The 24597-nt window shown below is 35.1% G+C and overlaps 2 protein-coding genes and 1 long non-coding RNA gene across 3 annotated transcripts in view; 2 read left to right on the top strand and 1 right to left on the bottom strand.

Moving 5' to 3' along the window:
- The window catches only part of LOC113505109 (homeobox protein SIX2-like), a 30677-nt gene extending 24131 nt beyond the window's left edge, over nt 1–6546 (top strand). The window contains exon 7 of the mRNA XM_026887634.1: nt 1818–6546. Coding sequence (XP_026743435.1) covers nt 1818–1977 — 160 coding nt within the window. The 3' untranslated portion in view covers nt 1978–6546. The remainder of the gene's footprint in view (nt 1–1817) is intronic.
- A 915-nt stretch (nt 6547–7461) lies between these two features.
- On the bottom strand, nt 7462–9265 carry LOC113505190 (spherulin-2A-like). Its single transcript, XM_026887778.1, has 2 exons — nt 9176–9265; nt 7462–8422 (listed from the first exon to the last, which is right to left on the bottom strand). The coding sequence occupies exon 2, from the start codon at nt 8403–8405 to the stop codon at nt 7509–7511; it is 897 nt and encodes a 298-aa protein (XP_026743579.1). The 5' UTR covers nt 8406–8422; nt 9176–9265; the 3' UTR covers nt 7462–7508.
- A 9815-nt stretch (nt 9266–19080) lies between these two features.
- LOC113505187 lies at nt 19081–21518 on the top strand. The gene is made up of 3 exons (XR_003401610.1): nt 19081–19256; nt 20265–20776; nt 21249–21518. It is a non-coding gene; the product is annotated as an uncharacterized LOC113505187 (long non-coding RNA).
- Nucleotides 21519–24597: the final 3079 nt, after the last annotated feature.

Genomic DNA, 24597 nt, shown 5'->3' with positions numbered 1-24597 from the left:
TGTTTTAAGTTTATTAATAAATGTATTAATGGATAAAACTTAAACGAAAACTAATTTTCTCTATACCTAACGACACATTAACAGCATTATCCAGTACATAGGCGTAGTACAAGTACTTAAGCGACCTTTACTAAACAAATACAGTGTTGGGTTGCCAAGCAATGGATTCCGGGATCTATTCCCGGTACGTACCATATGGTCGTATCCGTTTATCAGGTGAAACGTGACACATACAAGTATGTAAGTGCTTGGTATATTTTGGTTAAGGATTTAAATAAGGAGTTTGTATATCAAAATTTAACAATACTGATATTAGAAACGCGGAAATGTATGCATGGATGTGTGTTACTCTTTCACGCAAAAACTACTGAACGGATTTGGATGAAATTTGGTATACAGATAGTTTATAACTTGGATTAATTGGTAAATAGTTTTAAAGCGAATTTTATGTTCCCAGTTGATCATTTTCGATTCGTAGCGGGCGTTAAAAAACAAGAGGTGAAGCACCATTATATACCTAATTACGAGACCACAAGTTATTTAAAAACTAACTGAAACACCCGTCTCGATGTCCATTATAGCTACAAAAATAATACCCTGCTTTTGAACTTGGATAATAGTAATATCAAACTATATGTAAATCCAAGGTATCGGCGACTTTCACACCAAATGTCATCGAGATCGGTCCAACCGTGTGCCGTAACAAACTCACTGACGATTTCATTTATAATTTCACCTACAAATATAACAGTTCATATTTAAGAAAAAAAAAAGGTTTTAATACTACAGACCTAATGACCACCTTACTAGACTCAAACAATAAACCTCATATAAGTAAATACCTCTACAATATACGTCTTCAAAAATGAACAGCAGATCCCCTATATCACATTACCTGCGCACCGAGGGTTGCTGTCACCCCCGATATGTCACAATGTGCTTCCCCGCCATTGCTTCTGACTACCTATAATAATATAGACTATACCAGGAAGAGAGGACCAATGTTTGGCTTTTTTTGAGGACCAATTTTCTATTTGAGTGGATGCATTTTGAGTAGGTTAGAAAAAAAAGGACTCCCGCATTAGGGAATTTAATACTTTATCGTGATAATGATTAATTTAGGTTTATTCACGTGTCTTTATCGGGATTGCCCGACTAGTTTCGGACCCAACCGGTAGTCCTTAATCATGAGCTGACGCGGCGGGCGAGCGAGGCACGAGTCGTCTCTGAGTAAACAGTTGTATCTGAAATATTCAAGTCACATGCAAGACCCAGACTCAGGACAAGCATTCGTGGATCACACAAGGGCTTGTCCTATGTAGGAATCGAATCCGTGATTTAACGCTTTCAGTGCGTTTGGCGTGGTGACCTGTACAACCCTGCTATCCGAGCTGAAAAGAATATAGAATAAGACACCAATCCAAACACTACTTACTTATACTAAAATGAAATGAAATAATTTATTCAGCTTCGGCGAAGATTTTAACCTTGATAATAGATGATTTAAGAACGTCAATGGGAAGTTTATTATAAAAGCGTATACATTGTCCTATGAACGAGTTGTTTACTCTGGGGAGTGAACAGCCCAATTGTTTTTCATTTCAATCGTTTTTCAGCCCAATTTTTACAAAGTCCTATTTGTTTTTATGAACATACCTATATTAACTTTTCAAATATGGACTTGTGATGTTACAATCAGAATGTTTTCTTCCTTGAATTTCTCTCGAAGACAAACTCTTAGCCCTATATGATAAATAAGTCAAAAATATCTCTTTTTCTCCATGAAAATACTTAAACTTATACTCGTTTCTTTCCAGTGGCGGCACAGGTGACAAGCAACTCGACTCGTCCACCGACGACGACAGCGACGCGCCTGCGCACGCGCCGCAGCCTCACGCCCTCGCCGCGCACGCGCCGCAGCCGCTGTACCCGCTGTACGAGCACCCGCTGGCGCATCTGCAGTACCATCATACGTGACCCCGATAGGAGACCTGCACAAATCAATACCAAGTATAGTTACCGGCATGGATCTTAAGCGCTGACCTTCACCTGCGCAGAAGTGATTTTTTGTGTCCCTTTTGCGGTATGAAGTGAGGCGCGGGGCGGACTCAAGTGCAGTGATTGAGCCGCAGCGTCGCGTCATAGCCGTCATGAGGGATTCGTTCTTTGATGCAGTTGCATGCACCTCAAGACGGATCAAGAATAGCGTCTTTTTTTGTCGTGAGTGCACGATGCGCAAAGCGATCCCCAGTCTTCCGCCGAGCGCTCAAGATCCGAGCCGGTAACTATACCAAGTGTCAAGTATACAGAAAGAACTAAGTACAATTTTGATTTCAAAGCTCAAACATCATCCCATGTTCTTTGGTAACTTTAGGATATGATAAATTGTGACCCCATTTATTCCCCGCTCGAAATAACACCTCTATTCCTCACCAATCGTGAAACTCATAAGACATAAAAATTTTGTCGGGGATCGAACCCGCGACCCGTCGCGCACAGTAGCCTTTAACTCTACCACTCAACTATCCGAGCCGTCATCAACCTTTACTCCCTATAGGCATGGACCTCTCCTCTCGTAACTACTGGCGACGAATCTCACTAATTTGACTTCTCTTAATCGTAACAGATTGTATACCCAGTAGCACCTATCACATACCCCTCTTTAGATCCAGAATCATTCATCATAGACCTTTTCTTCGGTACCTTGAAGGGACAAATCTCGTTATATTTGAGCCCACTTAGTCACAACCTTTATACCCCAGATGCACCTGTCCTCATTCCGAGTCCTATGACAGCAGTCTATTTTTTTAAATTTGACCCTATTTACATTAAATCAAACAGTAGTATCTACATACATATTAATAAGCAAGGACAAGTACAATTGAATTATGTAATAAACCTTTAGACCCCACTTTCCAGATACATTATGCACAAAATTTTGACCCAGCAGTGATTTAAATTCAACCATTAATTGTAAATATAATGAGATTTAGTTTACATGACATCTAGATGTACAGAATAATACGTATTGATTTTCATCTGTTTTTCCACACATTATCCAAGTAATATAAATACTTTTATAGTAACATTCATGAGAATGATTCATTATTAAATGATGCAACGGTTCACTCACGCGTATTTATCCGAATCGCCCGACTAGTTTCGGACCCAACCGGAGGCCCTTAATCATGAACTGTTAGGTTTTATCCCGATAAATTGGCGTGGATAAACGGTTGCATCAGTTAATATCAATTTAAATAGTAACAAATTATTGATTAGAAAAGGACGGAACATAATATGTGTTTTCTCTCTCTATTAATCATAGTATCAACTTCAATAACCAATTCAATTTACTTGTACCACTACATTTTTAATTAAGAATATTACAATTGTGGAAGAAAGATAATGTTATACACGGTGTAGAGCGTTGTCTCCCTTCCACACATGCAACTGGTTTTTTAGAAGGCGATATTACGCCTTTGTAATGTTTTTTGTTGAGCGCAAATTTCATTAAAAACCAAGTCATAATAGTAATAATAGGTATACTAGTTGAATATCACTAATGGCAGCTATCTCTATTCAAGATTTCATCAAATAGTGTTAAGTGGTTTAGCTATGAAAATTTAACAGACAGAGTTATCTTTAGAATTGTTAATTTTTCGTGACTTTTAAGATAAAAACTCTATTTAAAATATAATTGACTAGGTGTTGCTGTCAGGCCATACCGTTACAAATAAAAAATGATCCCAAGGGAACATAAAACAGAGATAAGACTATCCTGCATTAACCCAGGTTATAAACTATCTATGCACCAAATTTTTAACATTTTCTTTTCTTAGTAGATTATTGCTTTCTTTGAGAAGAAATAGGATTTAAAATCATTATTTAAAACTGAGGTTCTTATAGCAAATATAATTAAACATAATTCATACATTTATTATTTAAAAACAAATACTCAGGCGATGACGTAATAAGCTAGTCTTAAAACTAAAAGCTATAAATAAAAGACGACTCATAATAGCTTGTTCTATCCTAATTATAATACCGATTACATCCCTTATTATAATAAACAAACAATTAAAATACAAAACGATGTGAGCAACGTTAAAATTATTATAAAACTAGTATAGTCACGCGGTGTTTCTTGCAAGATACTTGTGCCTGAAAAAAATTGTCTGTTTGTTCTGGCTAATCTCCAAAACTGCTCGACCGATTTTGATAAAATTATTGTTTAGAGTTTGAATCCGTGGTTAGTCATTGCCATGTCTATCCTAAATACATACTTATTATTAATTTTTGTTATCAACACAAGCAATTATCTTGGGTCGGAATGGAACTCATGTCCTTGCGGTATACCAGTCAGGGCCACGAACCATTTGGCCAATAGACCAGACCATTCTTTACAAATAAAGGTTTTTCAAAATGAAGCGTTTTCTTGCTGAAAGTTGTTGAACTTTTCATGCACAGTGTCTTTCTTGTAGTGGAAATCATATTAAAATTACCGAGTTTTCAGCAACAAATAGACAAACAGACAAAAAGCTAAACTTCCTATCTATGCCTAACCAACAGATAACGATCAAAATCTAACACAATCTTGCATAAAATTATGAATTAATTAACAATTTATCTTCTTATTAAATATGTACTGATCTTATCTCAACAGCTTGCTAGATAAACATCTTTTATCGGAATCATGAAAAATCATGTTTTGTGTTAACCTTTGGGATCGGGTTTGACAACATGGTACTAGTGGCATCTCAAAAATATGGCCAAAGAACAGAGGAAAAATAGGGGGAAGTGTCTATAGACTGTCGTAGTACAACCCTCGACGTAAAAAGAGGGGTGTTGTATGTTTGATGATTTTGTCTTGTTGATTTTGTTTCTGCTATGGATTCCGACCTTAAATGTGAAATGTATAACACCAAACCTAATTCGAGTAAGAATCCAGTGTGCAGAATCGAACGTAGTTCCAACTCCTGCCACTGCACAAATTGGCGCTAGCGTCGATTCCTACGTATAAACTTGATCGCAAAGATTTAGTAACCAGTGTACGATTTTTGGAACTAGTGCCGCCAAAATTATTTGCTGTCAGAATCTCGTCTCGTATTTTAACAAAAACTTTTGACAAGCAAACGCGAAGTCAGAAACAAAAACATCACTTTAAGTAGGTAACTGGCATCAAGTATGTAAAGTTCTTCAAGGTTGATCATCACCTCCTAATTGTGACTTTCAAGGGTATTCTGAGTGCCACTTCCATTAATTTTGATTCTCTACGGATATTACATATTAATTAAAAAGGTTAATAGAAACAGATTTTTTTAGCGATAACTTTTATGACTAGATTTTTTTCTAGATTTTAATGCTGATTTTCACACGGTCTTTGAGATGATTAAAATTTTATTCACTAATGAATGATCGTATGAAATTTAATACGTTTATCTGAAACGTTTTTATTTTAAAAGGCTTTAGGAAGTTATATCAAAAGTGTTCTATTAAAGGTGTGTTTCCAATGGCGCGAAACTTGGCAGAATCGTGCGGAGCGGGTCGCCAATTGGACAATCCAATCCAAAGTTCGATATTGTATTGGAGAATGCACTTTGTGTAAGTCGAATCAGTGTGTGAAAGATCTCGATCACACTTACGGGCGAATTCGCAGTCCGCTCCGCTCCACTCCCCGTAATTCTACGACACTAGGAACGTTCCTTTATAGGATATTTAAAAAAGCTCACTTCAATATGTATTTTTGCATCAAAGAAAACTTAAGTTTTATATTCATATCAATTTTTACAACTAATTTGTTCTAATATTAAAAAAGGCGAAATTAACTCTGTCTTATACCTTTTCTCTTCTAAACCGCTACACCGATTATGATGAAACCTTCGTATGGAGTAAACTAGTCATATGAAATTAATTACCCTCTTTCATACAATAACCAATATACATATACAGTGTTAAATAGCATTACAATAGCGTTATTTATTAAATAGGAGACATTTCGACAGTGACAGAATGACAGGTCGAAGTCACGTGACTTGTCACCTCCATACAATTTGAGTGTTTTGTTATTACGCCAATGATGGACGCAACATTTAAGTTATAAGCATTTATGTAAAGTTTTCATTTAATCATGTAATATATTAAACTAATTGTTTGTGTATAATTATAGTGTCAGTTAAAACTACGATGATTACAGTGAGCACGCTAATGTTACCAGTTATAGTTATTTATCAGTTATATACAAATTTATCGAAATCGGTACAGCAGTTTTCACATTTTAGTGTAACAGATGAGTTTACATTTTTTATTTATTGATTAGCTTAGACACGAGTGTGCTCACTCTAATATTCTTTATAAAATTGTATACATATCACAATTCAATAATTTTTGTGTAAATTAATTTTAATTTTATCGTTTTGTATAAATAATATCTAAGTCATATTTTTTTTTGTAATTATTTTGTGATTAAAACTCGTGGCTTCCTATAGCGATCTTATTTAAGACATATTTATAATATTTGTAATTTTTATGTAAATTGTATAGTAAGTTTGAATAAGATGATAAATAATTTAATAAGTATAATTGAATAAATAAAGTTAATGTGACTTGAATTGTTTATTTATTGAACACCCTTAATTTCTATATATATATAGGGTGTTTAAAAAGACCCGGTGCCGCTGTGAACCTAACTTTCTAAAAAAAACGAAGGCGATTCTCGGAAAAATTCGGTCAAGTGCAAGTTCTTTTGACTCTGTGGGTTCCCTATAAACAGTTTAGTTAGTGGATTCATATCGTTTTTTTTATACCGTAGACATAACTTTTTTAAGGAATAATTGTTTTCTTTGTAACGCTAAACATTGTAAAAATGACTTGTCTAGACAGGTCGGTCACCTACAGCGCTGTAGCTTTTTCTCAGGCAATATCGGGTTCGAATCCATACTAGCCAAATTCCTCGGGATATTAGTACTAATTTATCATGTACAATTTCAAATAACTTCATTTAAACTCACCATTTAGATAAAACATGACAATGTAAAAACTGTATTCATGCAAAATTTCGTCTAAATAAGACGTCTGGCACGAGCTGGATGCGAGCAGCCGAAGATACATCTCGATGGCGTGCAATTGGGGAGGCCGATGTCCAGCAGTAGACGAATATGGGATGATGATGATGATGAAGACGTCAACAAGTGGTTCTATTTGTAGCTTGCTATATTCTATAGTATATTGGGATATATAGTACTAATTGTTGCCTCTGAGCCGAAAATGATCTCACGAGTAATTAAAGCTGTCCTATATTTTTATCTAGTTTATAAACTACATGTGTACCAAATTCATCTAAATCCGTTCAGTAGTTTTTGCGTGAAAGAGGAACAAACATCCATACATACATACAAACTTTAAAGTTTATAATAATAGCAGGATACATACAGAAAACGAGACAGGTCAAATAAAAGTAGGAAATTAATAATAAATAGACGTGCACAATTTATTTCAGACTAAAATAATATTCACAAGTTGGTCAAAGGTAAAGTGTAAAGGACTTCGTCAGTGATCGCATCGTGTATCACCACCTTGGAGTCAGCATAGAAACCGGTCTCGATAACCTCCGAGGAGTTGATAGACCTGCTCATATCTCCCGCCGCCAAAACCTTGTTGATGTCAAACGACCAGAAGTGATGACCCTTGTAGGCATCAGCGTAGTTAACAGCAACGGATCCTAATAAACTGGCTTCGTAGTTGATCTGAACTTTCATGGAGACGCGTGTGGCGTATAGCTTGGCTGTGACCTTCTGGTTGGGTTCAAGAGTCACTGTGACGGCGGTTTCAGAGCCCACAGAGACAGTTTGAGACTTCATCACATTCTCGCCCCATCTGGAGACATAGGAGATGGTTGCCTGACCAGCGACCGCCATAGCCTTCATATCGAGACCGTACTTAATATAGTTGCTCGCAGCGATTTCTCCACTCCTTTCCCAGGTAGAAACGACAGTATTTTCAACTTCTTGCCTCATTCTGGCCTCATAAGTGGCCTGTTTAGAGCTCGTGTTGTTGAATTCATGAGACATGACCAGCATCGGCTTCGAAACTACGGATAAGATGGTGGCTCTCACTGGTTTCAGCACCCTGGTCACCTGTTTCCATTCGTTGGTGATGTAGAGGTCTCCCCAAGGAGTGGGGCTTTTCACGAAAACGTCATCAGGTTCGGAACCAAAGTAGGCTCTGACGGCAGACTTCAGGTTGTCCTCGGAGAGGCGGAAGGTGTCGATCTCAAGGTCACTGATGATGTCTACGTTGCTGCCGGAGACGTGGACCTGTCTTTGGGCCTCATCATCAGACGCTGTGATGTCTACTTCAATCTTCGCGAAGACGAGAGCAGGTAGGAGGAGGAAGGCGAAAGACTTCATTTTGTCCCAAATATGTGCTGGAAATAAGAAGAGATGATTAGAATTATCATTTTTTCTCCACTTTATTTACTGTTCTTCTAATGCTTGTTATACTTCTTTTTAAAAGACCAAAAATACTTAAAGTTTTCTACAAACCTAAATTCGAAGAAAATAATACAATGTTCTGTAATACGAGATCCTGTTCCTATTAAAGTGAAAGGTAGAAATGCTTGGGGAGAACTTTGCCCAGCCATGGGACAGTAAGGGGTACGAACAAAAAATACTTATAAACAATAGAATTAAACATCCGATACACGACAAGCAAAACTTAAACCGTCTTATTACAATCTTTTGATTTAAATATGACAATAAGTTTAAGCTTCGAATTAACAGCATGACACAACGCCATCTAGTCTCAAAGTAAGCAAAGCCTGTATTATGAGTACTAAACAACTGATAAACAGACTTATACATATTTAAATACAAACATAATATAGGTACCTAAACTACCTAAATTACACAAAGACACAGACCAAAATGACCGTGCTCATCACACAGACATTGTTCTGTGAGGGAACCGAACCCACGACGTCTGGTAGAGCAGTCAGGGCTATAAACCCCCAGACCAACAGGCCAATTTATTTAAGTTTGCGACAAGAAAAAATTGGTACCCAACGGACAATAAAAAAAATATCAGTCAACCCCATTTTTAGTTACTTAAACTAAATATAAACACGACGCGTTATTTTAAATGTTGCTAAAGTAAATAATGAATTCAGTAAATGACTTACTTTGTGCAGTATGAGATACAACAACCGAAGTTCTGTACTGAAGAAATATTAAATGAAACTCAGCTTATATAGGAAACAATACCAAAAGGGAATAAATACATAAGGCCTTTTCCACACTGTCTGATTAAGTTATTATTTTTCAATTATTTTAATGCACACCTATTACTACCATAATAAAACCTTTAGGATCTCGTGGGTAAGCTACAACTGCACAACTTAGTCGAACACAGGTTAAGCTACGCTTGACACGGTCGGTTTGTGGATGGTGGCCATCATAACGAGTTCCTTAGTGTTTCGGAAGGTAAGTTAAATTGTGGGTCCCGGCTGTTATTCGTACATCTTTTACAGTCGTTACAGGTAGTCAGAAGTTAGAAAGTCTGTCAGCCAGTCTAACCAAGGAGTATCGTATCGTGTTGCCTAGGTAACTGGGTTGAGGAGGTCAGATAGGCAGTCGCTCCTTGTTAAACACTGGTACTTAGCTGAATCCGGTTAGACTGGAAGCCGACCCTAACATAGTTGGGAAAAGGCTAGGAGGATGATGAATAAAATCTTGTTTATTCCTATGACTAAAATAAAACTTCACACTATATACATAGTAATAAGTAAAATAATAATACCAGCCCATGTCCCACTGCTGGGCTTAGGCTTCTACCCATATAGTGAAGGTTTGAGCATTGACCACCACGCTTGCTCACTACGGGTTGGCAATTTCGGATCCCATTATTTGAAACTAGGTTTCCTCCACCGTTTGTAGAATGGTCGCAGATACCATAAACACACACACATTAAAATTAAAATTATAGGCGTTTTCTCACTTCTTTAACTTATTTTTCTTATTTGCAACATTTTATACTTTTTTTTTATAAATTTATTTAATAACTTTGTCGCTTAGCGACAACACCGTTCCAATTATTACATGAAGCTTAAATCTACGACACAAAAAATAAATAAAAAAAACAATTAAGTACCTACGACACAAAAATCAAAATAAAAAAAGCAATTAACTTCTACCTAACGCCCGTCTTTTAAACTTTTACTAATCTTTTTAGAACAATGACTAAGAAACCAAGTTACGTAATAAAAGAATCTTAAGTGTATTCAAAGATGGAGATTAGCTAAACAAACAACAGTTAAATCGATAACGATGTAAAGCGTGTTTATGGTACGGGGAATAACCCATTTACCTAAAGAACAACGACGAGTGTTGCCAGCTTTTTGAAGTCAAACTTTTTCATGGACTCAAAATAAGGTTGCATTGAATTTTTAACGGTACCATGGAAGGGGTAAAAATACACTGTTTCGTTAAACTTCAACACTATTGGGGAGGTGATAGAGAGAATTTTCATACCCTTATTACAAGATTTCATCTCTGAAGCGCTTAGGGACTATCTAAAATATAAAATTCTTGTGTCACGATATACGTAATTGAACTCCTCCGAAACAGATTGGCCGATTATCATGAAATGTCATGAGCATATTGGTCAATATCAATTTTTCCGCCCCCTAATTGCTATGGGTAGGCCACCCCTAACATTTTTTCATTTATATGAATTGTTTTTTCTCCACTAGATATTATTTTTATGGCGAAACACCGCTTGTTGGGTAATTTTTTTTATATAAAACCTCCTCGTTTTAAGGAGCTAAATATAATTTCGGTACCTACAAAAAATAAAGTTTCATTTATTATGATCACGACCTAACGTAAAACATTTTTTGATTATTTCGCTTAAATTTAAAAAGTGTGTGTTCTATTGTGACCTAGTTATACTTCTTAAAGTGCAAATAATGTTTTGGTTGACGCTGTCATATTGTTAAACTAGTGTTATCATTCTGTTCTGCTTGCAATTAAATAGAAATAAATGAAATTGCTTTTCCCGAATTGATTTTTACTGTAGCCAGTAATGAGTAAGGCTGTAATTTTTCCAACGTTTTTATACACTCGCTTTTCTTGTTTGTTCGTTTGTTTGATACAAAACAATCCTTTTTAAAAGTATAAAAACGGCTGGACCGATTTCGATAAAATTTTAATGAGAGACATTTAAAGCCGTGGGTTTTTAGATATTTTAAATCTATTAATTTCAAAAACTACATAACTATATTGTTAAAGTATAATAAAGTGTAATGTGCATCAAAAAAATAAATACCATTATAATTATATATTACAATGATTACACCACAAAGTTAGAGAAAATAATAAAAACGTTTTCGTCTAGTCGCAACCAACCAGAAATTTAACTATATACAATAAAAATATACACGGACGGATACATATACTACACATAGCCGATTGGTTGAGGTTACTACGCCAAATCCACGACCTCCGGCATAGCAGTAAGGGCTACTAACCCCCAGACGTGTCACGGGTTCAATACCCGTGTAGGACAACCGTCTTGTGATCCACGAATGCTTGTCCTGAGTGAGGGGTCTTTGTTAATGTGACTTGAACGTTTATGAACCAACGCGACACAATGATTAAATCCCTTACTTCGGGAGTCGTGCTATTTTTTTAATAGATGACATGTAGATTTATTCGTTAATGTCGTACGTACCCCGGGCAGGTTATATTAAAACGCGCGGCAATCCTTGGCGAAGACTGTCACCGACTGACATGCTCCACGAAATAGTTTGGCATTCCTGCCCATTGTCTTTGGTTTATTGGTAAACTTCTGTACGAAATGATTATGGAATTTCCTAAGGGGGTATTTGTCGTTTACTTTATTTAAGAAAACGTATTCCATTTCACCGACTTTAAAAGAAGTAGGTTCTCATATCGTCTGGATTTTTATGTTTATTAATAATAAATTTATTTATTTTCAGGCAACATGTCCCACAGATGTATACCTTAGAGACTAACATACATATAAATAATATAGTTTTTGTTAGTAAATAAAAATCTTAAATACTATATTAGTAACAATTGCTCAGAAACTCAGAACTTCGGATTAGACAAACCGATTTTCTCCTTTTCATTAAGACAGGGCCAACAATCGCTAGTAATATAGTTTCTAATAATTACAACACAGTTATTGACACTACTTAAGTTTAATTTTATAACCGAAAGATTTACATTTATTTTTTCTAAAAACTCATCTACCGAATAATAATTTTCTTTTATCAACCATTTTTTTAAAACCATACAGAATTTTTTATAAGGAAGTTCAGTTATAGACTTAGGTAGAGTATTATAAATTAGGGGAGCCATATAAACACAACTCCGTCTAACTAATTCTAATCTTGGTATAGGCACTTCAAAAGGCTGAAACGTTGCTTTTCTCTTGTTTCTATTGTCCCTAACTTTAAAAAGCGAAAGGTTAGATCTCAAGAATTTTGCGATCTCATAAATATAAATGGACGGAACAGTTAACAAATCATTGGACTGAAACACAGGTCTACAGGATTCAGACCATTCTAAATTAAATATTGCGCGAATGCATTTTTTTTGCGCTATCAAAACTCTTGAAACATCTGTGGAATTTCCCCAAACAATTATTCCGTAACGAATTATTGAACAAACATATGCATGGTAAACAAGAATAGCCGTCTGGGTTGAGGTAATATCTTTGACCCTTCTTAAAGCAAATACGAACTTATTTATCTTATTACATACATTATCTATATGGTTTTTCCATGCAAGGTGTTCATCGAGAATAACTCCAAGAAATCTCGCACTATAAACTTGCTCAATCGATTGACCATTGTATGCGACATTTAAATGTATGGGTTTGCTTCTCCATGTTCCAAATTTTAATACATTTGTTTTGGATATATTTATTTTTAGTTTGTTAATACTTAGCCACTTAGTAATGTCATCTAATGTTTCGTTTACAATGGTGTCAAGGTTTTGCGGGTTTTTACAATCTATAATTACCGTGGTGTCATCCGCGAATAGAACACACTGATGTTTGATTATATTTGGCAAATCATTTACATAGATTAAAAATAATAATGGTCCCAGAATACTCCCTTGCGGTACGCCACAGTGATTTATGAGTGGCATAGAATCAAAATTTTCTAGTGTGTTATTTATATCATTAAGTTTTGTTACTCTGGTTATCTGTTTTCTATTACTTAAATATGATTCGAACCATTTTTGAGCAGAACCTCTGATGCCATATTTCTCCATTTTACCAATTAATATTGAATGGTCTACAAGATCAAAAGCCTTGCTCAGGTCTAAAAATAAGGCACAAGAAGATGTATTACAATTAATATTATTCATTACTGCTTTAATCAAAGTGTATATAGCTAATGTTGTAGATTTGTTTTGTTGGAATCCATATTGTTCTTTTGCAAGAATATTAAACTTATTTAAATATTTTAGCACCCTTTTATACATAATTCTCTCAAATATTTTCGATAAAATTGGAGTTAAGGCTATGGGTCTATAATTATTAACATCGGATTTAGAACCTTTTTTGTGCAATGGTTTTACTAATGACACTTTCAGCCTGTTTGGGAAACAACCATGGTAAAGAGATAGGTTGATAATATGCGCCAGAGGCGGTGCTATATGCTGAGATATACATTTTATGATATCTGTTGAAATGTTATCATAACCACAGGAGTTTGTGTTTTTTAAATTCATTATGATCTGACAGACTTCAACATCATCAGTGGGTTCTATAAAAATACTTTTATCATGTGACACTATACTATTAATATTTACTTTACTATAATCATTATTATTTAAATCATTATTTATAGCAACGTCTACGAAGAATTTGTTAAATTTATTTGCAATATCCGAACCAGAAGAAATTGTTGTGTTGTTATCTTTAATGATATTGATACTCTCTCTATTTTTAGCATTACCCATATTCCGCTTTACAACGTTCCAAGTAGCTTTAACTTTATTATGAGAATGGGCTATGTGTCTTTGATTACACATAGCTTGAAGATTATACATACATTTTCTTAATATTTTGGAATAATTTCTATACCTATTTTTATTTTCACTATTCTTGTTTAGATAGTAGACATACCGTAATGACCTTTTATTTTTACTACTAGTTCTAATCCCTCTGGTTATCCATTTAGGTTTGTTAATATCATATTTTTTCTTTACTCTTATACTCGGGAAACATAGTTTATAAAATAATATCAATGTATCATGAAATCTCTCAAATGCCTCATTACCATCTGAAATCTCATAAATTTCATTAAAACTTAAGCAACTAATATAATTTATAAACTTAAGTACGTTTTCCCTTCTGAGATCGTCATGATTTACAAAATAATAGTTTTTTACATTACTAGGTTGCTCTTTTACAGTAACGGTTTGAGCTGTGTTGTGATCCGAAAGGTACAGATTATAAATTTCACCAACACCATTATCAACATTACCAATGATATTATCTATACATTTCTTTTGCCTGGTTGGCTCATTTATGTAGTGTTCTATGCCGTAATTAAGCATCAATTCTTTAAAATTAGTGCTATTCTTATCTGATAGTAATAAATCTATATTAAAATCTCCACAAATTATTATGTTTTGTTTTTTATATTGAAGTCTTATAAGAATTTTTTCAAGATTATTAAAGAATTTGTTTACATCGGAGTCCGGAGTTCTATATATACAAAGTACTATAAGTTTGAGTTTTTTTATTATTATTCCACATATTTCAAAGTGTTTTTCTACTGCAAACTCCCTTGTTATATCAAGTTTAGAACTTTCATATGAATTTTTACATAGTATACAAGTACCTCCGCGGCGTTGGTTATCACGAGAAAATATATCCGCCAGGTAAAACCCGCTTAAATTGAGATACTGTTCCTCGTGATTTTTTATAAAATGTTCACTTAAACACACTACTGCAATATTTTTCTTTAAGTCGTAAAGTTCTAGTAGGGCTACTTCCAGGTCCTGTATCTTATTTAAGACACCCGCAATATTTTGGTGAAATATAGTGTAGGAAGACTTATTTACGAAAAAAATTATTTAATTCAGGTTGTGATATTTTTGTTATAATAGGAGAATTTACTGAATTTACTTTTGATACATTCGTCGACATTTTTTTTTATAATAGGAAAATAGAAAGGTATTGTACCTTTTATTATTTCTACATTACGATCCAATTTTTGTGGTACATGAGGCTTTCTAGAGAATTTTGTATTGAGTATTGAGATTATTTAACGTAAAATACTTGTCTTTTCGTCCCATAAAAATTCATCAATTTGGCTTAGGTAATAGTATTTTATTTGAAGTTTTTTTTGTTAAATTCTAAATTGTCCAATTCTTCTCTCGCATCAATCGTGCTTAGAAAGCGGTGAAGTGTGGGCGAAACTGGGTGCTGTCCAATATAGTTTGACCTTCAAAAAGTTCTAATTAACAGCCTTATTTGAATAAATGACATTTAATTTTGCCTCGCGGATTAGAAGAAATTTCAATTTCAATAAAAACAGCGTGTTATTTGTATATTGTTAAACGCAAAATGCGTTATAAAGGATCCTCTATCTGTTTGTCTGAATGCCATGATTCGTGATTAATCGTGATAATCATAATTAAGTAGACGGTTACAATATTCACAGATGATGTATTTCTGTTGCCCCAAAAATTAAGAACTAAGGTATAACTGCACAAGTTCGTAGATCATAGGTTAAGCTACGCTTGATACGGTCGGCCCGAGGATGGGTGAACATCTATATCATAACGAGTTCCTACAAGTTTCGGAAGGAACGATTCGAAGGTACGTTTTTTACGAAATTATGGGTCCTGGCTATAAACACATCTTTGCCAGTCGTTACAGGTCTTACTAAGGGGTATCGTATTGCCCAGGTAACTGGGTTGAGAAGGTCAGATAGGCAGTCGCTCCTTGTAAAACACTAGTTGTCAGACTTAGCTGCTTCCAGTACGACTGGAAACCAACTCGAACATAGTTGGGAACATTCTATTATGAGGATGGTGAATCAAATTAAATATTTTTTATTCGTTTCAAAATAACATCCTGATTAAAAAACGCTTGATAATTTAAGTATTGCTTAATCTTAAAACAATTAAACTGGAATCAGCGAAACACTAAAACAATGAGGTTCGAAGCAAGCAGAAAATTACAGAATAAAGAAAGTACAGTTACGTACAAAATTGCTTCTGTAGCATTTGATAATCACACGAATATGAAGTGGAATGTTTGTGTATGTATGTTTGTCACCACGTTACGGTCTTAAGTCCTGATATGTTAAGCAGTTTAGTAATTGTATTTTTAAATTTATTTACAAATTTACTGAGTTAAATATTTACAGTACAATCATTTGCTATATACAAAAGAAAAAAACATAACCAATAATTAAATCAATGCATCAAAAAATTCATCGGCATCGCTGCCGGCTGGGAGTGTGCCCAAAAGGCTGGCAGCATTGCCACGTTGAATGGCAATGCTAAACCTCTGAGCGAAGTAAAGCCTTTGGGTCACGAGAAGTGTCAACGAGACGCTTTGCTAGGTCTTTAAAAAGAAGAAATCAATCAATTTTCTTAAGTCCTGACTAATTTCGATGAAATTTGGTGGATATAAAGTGGTTTTTGTAAGGGAAAACGTCAAATGACTCCTTTTTTCTTGGGTTGAACGGGAGTGTCAGAATTTTACTGACTAAAACCCAACTATTTTCCTTCAGTTGCTCTAAGTGCCTCGGTAACCCTTTCGGAGTAATCCGCTGTAGTTTTCATCCTGGCATTAACAAATAGCCTATTCTTTAACCAACCTTAAAGAGGAAGAGGATATCAATTCAGCTGGTTTTGCAAATGCGTTAAAGAAGGCTAATATTTTTTAAGTTATAGCCGATATCTCTGCGGGCGGAACCGCGGGAAAAATCATACATGTAAAATGTAACACATACACTTGTTAACTAATAGATATCTAATTTTAATAGACAGTTAAGAAAATGTAAAGTTTATACTTAACTAGCTGTTGCCCGCGACTTCGTCCCCGTGTGTAGAAGATATGAGTTATAATTTAGGTATACCTGCCCGGTTTTTTTCACATTTTCCATTGTATCTTAGCTCCTATTAGTGGCAGCGTGATGGCCTAAAGCCTTCATCGATGAATGGTCTATTCAACACATAAAGAATTTTTCAATTTGGACCGGTAGTTCCTGAGATTAGCGCGTTCAAACAAACAAACAAACTCTTCAGCTTTATATATTAGTATAGATTCAAGTTTCGTGAAGGAGATTAATTAGAAAAAACAAAAGAAAATTTTAGGAATTATAACTCTTTTTACCACGACTATACCTGCAAACGTACTTTGGACTGAACAGCATAATATTTTGTTTTGAAATTGTACTATGTAATTGATGTTTTTGGAACAGTTGCGACACATTTCTCATTAATCGTGTATCATTACGCTTCTCTCGAAAGGAGAAAGCAGACTTCTAAGATACATCATCATCCTCATCATCATCTCAGCCTATTGCCGTCCACTGCTGAACGTAGGTAGAACGTAGACGTAGGCCTAGAAGTAGGTTGTACTTGTTATAATTCGTATAAAAACTCCTGACAAATAACAGCTTTTTCACTTTAAATGGAAAAATAATCAACAAGTCTGTTATACATTCTGAAGTTACAAACGTATTAAACAAATACAGACAAATTAAGAACCTCCTTTCTAAGTCGACTAAAAAGAAACGATTTTACGATTTAAGTAAACGAAATGAGCATGTATAGGAGACAAATTCTGAATTGAGGAGTCTTTTTTAATTGATTAAAGAATATGTAATGAATTACGTAACTGAAAATCGGTTATTTCTAACTAGTATAGAAAATTTTACGACTATTAAATGATGTAACGGTTTACTCGCGCTTATTTATCGGGGTAGCCCGACTCGACTCGCGATCCCGCCGCGTCAGCTCATGATTAAGGACTCCGGTCGGGTCCGAAACTAGTCGGGCACCCCCGATAAATACGCGTGAGTAAACCGTTACATCATTTAATAATGAATCATTCTCACGATAGTTACTATCAAAATTTTACCAGTAATTGCATAAGAAAATATTGTGTAAGACTTTCATAATAATTACAAATCTTAACATTATTTCAAGGATATGTTTGAAAACAAACTGCTGGTTGCATCATTTTCCTCGATTTATCTCAAGTGCTCTGAAGTTCTGTGCTAAAGTAGGGTAACCAGGATAATCAAAAATGGTATCGAAATTTTAAATGTAGATATTTTTGCAAAAACATTTTGGCTTTTGCAAAAATAGGGTTACTTGCGTTTTCAATCTGAAATTTTCAAATATATAAGTAGTAATAATAGTTAAGTTATTTCTCAGTTTAAAATAGTGTGTGAGATCGTCAAGTACGGCACAAGGATGTTCATAATTGAAGAAATATTTTTAAGAAGTTGTAAATATTATTGTAATAATATTCTTTGTATTATGAGTACTAAACAACTGATAAACAGACTTATATATTTCTATATAATATATTATAGATAAATTACCCCCAGACACAGAACAAATGATCGTGTTCATTTGTACTGGATGAAAATCGAACCCCTGACCTCCGGTATAGCAGTCAGGGTCACTAACCACTAGACCAACAGGCCAGTCCATAATTTTTTCATGCAACAAATTTTTTAGCACTCCACCATCCTTAGGAATATTGGAGTGATGATCTGCGCAAGATGGCTGGTAGGAGCTGCATGCGAGCAGCCGAAGATAGATCTCTATGGCATGCAATTGGGGAGGCCTATGTCCAGCAGTGGACAAACATGGGCTGATGATGATGATGATGACTCCCGCATTAAGGAATTTAATACTTGTGTTACGGGTGGATTCAGAAACATTTAAGTTAAAAGACTGGGGTCAAGCTTACACAAGATCACACAAACTCTTGCCCTACGCGGGGACCGAATCTCCGACACGGCTATCCGTGCATTCAAATCCTATTAACACATTTATCCTGTTTAAATGTGGTCACCCTACAATTACAGCAGACAACTTCACTCTCATCCCACAGTATAAATGGAAAATTTCCACTCATTCAACAATCCAATACAGTTTGCTACAAATATTTGTGTGAAGTGCTATCGTCTATAAAGCATAAGATTTGTGCAAACATTGGCGATTTGAATATTAGTGAAATCAAATGTGAGTATTGACTTTTTACATTATTAATGTAAATTAAAAGACTTTCTCTGTACTTATAAACATTGGCTATTGATACGTTTTATATTAACCTGATAAATATCTCCCAACTGAATGCGCACAATGTCACACCTAGTAAAGGTAATTTTATAAAAGTTTTAATAATGTCAGTCAGCTTAGCGGGAAATACACTGTGATTTTTAGTCGTCTTACAAAAGCAGCCCAGTTCATGTATCCGACGTAAAATACCCCTAGGCGCGATTATTATTTTTTTATCATCAACTAAGATAATAAGTACAAAGAAAATTAAACAAGAGAAATCTGAAATATACTCTTAAAAATGATAAAATTGCCGCCGCCCGCGCCCTTCACCATTGTTACAAGGCTCGGACCGCACTCGCAACAGAGCTGTGTTTCTAAAAAACTACGAATTGCATCATAATATTGAATAAAAATTGTATTTAAACTTTTTTCAAATCTCATAAATACCTATTTTTTTATCATGAACGTGTTCTAGTCATTGGATACATGAACTGGGGTGCTTTTGTAAGACGACTAAAAAATCACCGTGTATAAATGCACAAGCGTGTACATACGTACACGTTTTGTTTAATTAGTATCAGATTGATAGAAACAGTGTTATTTCAGATTAAAGGTCTAGATCTAAACGGGGGATTTCTGGCAACCTCATGTGATGTTATTGTAATTAGGTATTTGAGGATCTACGCGGAGTGATAGATTATTCTAGACTTAAGATAGATCTCCCAAAAATATCGGATACGTATTTTTTTCTCTTATCCTGTAAGGAAAAATTAAGATGGTGAAGTTTTAAAACTCTTGTGACGTCACTAGTTCACCATCGTTAAATGGAGTGTATAAACTAATAAATATTGACTCTATTTATTTACTTACTTCTTTATCTTTAAGTCGCAGGAGTGATTCCTATCTAAGGTTTAATTTTACCCGGCATATTATTTGTATTTAATAGCATTTTCAATATCTTTGTTCCAGATATAAACCATATTTAACAATGGCTGAACGAAATTCTAATATAAGAAACATACAAAAGTGTGACTCAGATGATAAGGCAACATGTAGTGGTTTTGGAACTCAAAAAGTCCCTTCAGAACTCTTAAAAACACCCAAAATGGAGGGAAAAGGTGACATGGACGTGCTAGATAGATTCATCGAAATAGCTTTGCAGTCTGACAAAGACACACAAAAAGATGAAAGAATCTTGAAGAATAAAATTGAATCTACAGAAAATAAGGGAAGCCTTCCTGAAGACATACACTTTCAGCAAGAAAACATTAAGCTGGCGCACAAGTTTAACAAGAATATTTTCCAAGAAACCAAGAATGGGAATGAAAGTGCTAGTTATAACTTTCATCTCTCACCAGATTGAATGAACTTTGCTTTGAAATCACTGAAAATTTGAAACTTAATACACAAACACCTTTGGATTCTAAACCTCTTTGGATTTAGAGCGAGATGAAATCCTAAGAATTCTAGGAACAAGTAAAGTAAGTTCAAAAGGCTGTTCTGTTTAATCTTATACTATAAGATTACAATAGGCTGACCAGAATACAACCAATCACAGCGATTTACTATTTTTTAAGCCCCAACGCTAAAAGATGGGTGTAATTTGACGTTGCTGTCTATCTGTTCGTACAACTATAGCTCGCGAACGGATTGAGCGATTATAATTATTTTTTTTTGCATATTTTTTTCATAATTCAATGTGCGAGGGTTCTCAGTCATGTTTGATAAGAATCGGTAGAGCCGTTTAAAGTTGTGGAGGTGAAAGCAGAGAAGAGTAATCGAATGTCTCTGAAGTGTATCGAGTGTCTAACTCAAGTGAAAGAGCACTGAAAATAGAATATTGATGGCTTAATCAAGATAGTTCTTAGCTTCGTTAGATGAGAAAATTTGTGGTGGGTTATTGTGTGTGTGATGAGTGGTGGTGAGTTTTTTTTGTTATTTTATCTTTTAAAGCTACTTCTACTCGGCACTGGATGTCCACGCTATAAGGAATCGTCACTGAAGACAATTTTTATTTGACATCCGAAAGAAAATCTTGTTGAGAGATAAATTGGTGTAAGTGTTTAATTATATTACTATAATATCTTTCGTGAGGTGGATTTATGATGACAATCATTAATTCATGTTTACTCAGTTTGAATCGCGTCGCTGCCGCGTCAGCTCATGATTAAGGACTCCGGTTGGGTCCGAAACTAGTTGGGCAACCTCGATAGATAAGCGTGAGTAAACCGTTATTAAATATCATCATCATCAGCCCATATTTGTCCACTGCTGGACATAGACCTCCCCAATTGCACGCCATCGAGATCTATCTTCGGCTGCTCGCATCCAGCTCCTGTCAGCCATCTTGCGCAGATCATCACTCCAATATTCCTAAGGATGGTGGAGTGCTAAAAAATTTGTTGCATGAAAAAATTATGGACTGGCCTGTTGGTCTAGTGGTTAGTGACCCTGACTGCTATACCGGAGGTCAGGGGTTCGATTTTCATCCAGTACAAATGAACACGATCATTTGTTCTGTGTCTGGGGGTAATTTATCTATAATATATTATATAGAAATATATAAGTCTGTTTATCAGTTGTTTAGTACTCATAATACAAAGAATATTATTACAATAATATTTACAACTTCTTAAAAATATTTCTTCAATTATGAACATCCTTGTGCCGTACTTGACGATCTCACACACTATTTTAAACTGAGAAATAACTTAACTATTATCAAAATATTTTGGAAAAACCCATTCACAATCTATGATGGATTCGACATGAACTGGGCCCCGATTCAGCTATTTACAATGGCCAATTAATGGCAATTGGATTAAATTACAAATTATTCACATTCTCGTAAGCATTTTGCCAACATAATAATTAAGTTTCTCCCCGTGATGAATTTCCAGTTATTGGGTTGAAAAAAATGCTTAGAATAATACGATTAGTGCCAAAATAGCGGAATTGGGGCCCTGGATGCGAGCAGCCAAAGCCTATGACAGCAGTGTACGAATATGAGCTGATGATGAATTTATAATATCTCCACATATACTTACAATGCTTATAAATATACAATGTCTATAAAAAGAACCCTTTTACAATTAAATTCACCATTCAGTTTCATAATTTCTAATTCTTAATACCGAAAAAAAAGAAGTCGCTAAAGGAATGTTTTGCTTATTAAAAAAAACGACTAGCACACTGAGGAATTTAATCCTTGTGTCGCGTGTAGATTCACTATCATTCGAATTAAAGATACAAAGACAGACTCAGGACAAGCATTCGTGGATCACACAAATGCTTCGGGGGATCGATCCCGGTGATTTGGCATAGTTGCCGTTACTACTCGGCTACAAATGTGGTCAAGTAGAGGACAATTGGTACGACATAACTTGCGAATTAAGTCTAGTGAAAACACATGTTGTGCATACATACACGGATAACCGCGTGGTAAAAGTCACCAAACCAATTCCACTGCGCTGTAGGCGACGTATCGCGCGTTCGATCCTCGCGTAGTCAAGCATTTGTGTGTTTCACGAACGCTTGTTCTGATTCTGCAACCCAAGTATTCAATCGCTAAGCGATAGAGTAAAATGAAGGTAAATAATTAATTTAATTAGAAAGAGGGTAATTTTAAACAAATTTCATGGTGGCATTGGGTTCAGATAGGAAGCCGCTTCGCACGGAATACAATATTAGAACCTAGAAACACGCGCAAGGATTATAATTATTGTTCTAATTAAGTCAACGTAACATCTGTATAAATGTTAAAAATGACTGAATTCCTTTGTGAATATGCAATTTTTTTCCAACGATATCGCTATTGCTATAATTTTTGAAATAATCCTACCTACCTGTAGATGTCAAGCCCTATACTTTTTGCCTAGTATCCAAGATGGTAAGGCCGGCTTCCAAACTTAATAGACCGGCCCCAATAAGAGAATTGGGGCCCTGAGGGTTTACTACCTTCTCTTAAAATAATACAATTTAAGTTGTCAAAAGGAGATGCCGCTCTACGCCGTGGAGTGCTCTGTCACCGTTCCACAATAATATCATTTTAAGACTTGGTGGTATACCTTCTGAATCCGGGAAGTTTAACAGCCGGCGTTACCGTATCTTGGATACTGGGCAAAAGGTATTGGAGGTGACATCTACAGGGATATAATTTAATTTCGAAAATCATAGCAATTATCATTGTCAAAAGTTGCATATTTATAAAGAAAATCAGACATTTTTGATATTTATACAGATGTCAATTTGATTTAGTTATAATGATAAATAATCCTTGCGCGTGCCCCTAGATTCAGGCTAATACAGATACTGTATTCTGTGCGAGGAGGCTTCCTATCTGAACACCACATAAATACTTACAATGCCACTATAAAAAGTGTTTAAAATACCTACCGTTTTATATTTAAATTAATTATTTGGCTTCATATTTTCAAATTCACAATACTATACTGAAAAAAAGTATGGTCATACACGCAAGATTCTATTTATTAAAAAATATACTAGGCTAATCGATTAAATAGGGTCTTGGGTTGCAGGCTCAGAACAAGCGTTCGTGGATTACAAAAATTCTTGTCATTTGAGGGGATTGAACGCGCGACAAGTTGTCTACAATGGATTTGGCTTGGTGACCATTACCACTCGGCTATCCGTACATGCATGCACAGCCTGCGTCTTTATTAGAACTTAATTCTCAAGTAATGGTGGGTGTACCAATTGTCATCTATTTGACTGCACGTGTAGCCAGGTAGTAACGGTAACTATGCCAAATCCGCGGGTTCGATCCCCCGAAGCATATGTGTGATCCACGAATCCTTGTCTTGAGTCTGGATGTCTTTGTATGTTTAATTCTATTGATAGGGAATCTATACACGACACAAGGATTAAATTCCTCAGTGTGGCAGTCGTTTATTTAATAAGCAAAGACTTGCCTTGTTGTCTTTTTTGTCGATGTTAAGAATTTGAAGTTATGAAACGAATGATTTAATTGTAAAAGGGTTCTTTTTAAACACATTGTATACGTATTAGTATTGTAAGTATATATGAAGATATTTTAAATTCAAAATCATTATCATCATCAGCTCATATTCTTCCACTGCTGGACATAGGCTTCGTAATTGCACGCCATCGAGATCTAGCCTTGGCTGCTCGCATCCAAGGCCCCAATTCCGCAATTTACAATAGCCGCTGAATAAATGACAAATGGATTAAATTTGAAATTATTCCTATTCTCTTAAGCATTTTGCCAACACCATAAATGGCAATTCGTTGTATCGAATTTCCAATTTCATCGATTCATCGG

Source organism: Trichoplusia ni, chromosome 24 (genome assembly GCF_003590095.1).
Source record: "Trichoplusia ni isolate ovarian cell line Hi5 chromosome 24, tn1, whole genome shotgun sequence".
Classification (NCBI taxonomy): Eukaryota; Metazoa; Arthropoda; class Insecta; order Lepidoptera; family Noctuidae; genus Trichoplusia; species Trichoplusia ni.
The sequence above is the reverse complement of the archived record's forward strand: the minus strand, read 5'-3'. Positions and strand labels throughout refer to the sequence as shown.

What these genes read in the sequence shown, in the direction of transcription:
- LOC113505190 (XM_026887778.1), bottom strand. Translation starts at nt 8,405, where the DNA reads ATGAAGTCTTTCGCCTTCCTCCTCCTACCTGCTCTCGTCTTCGCGAAG.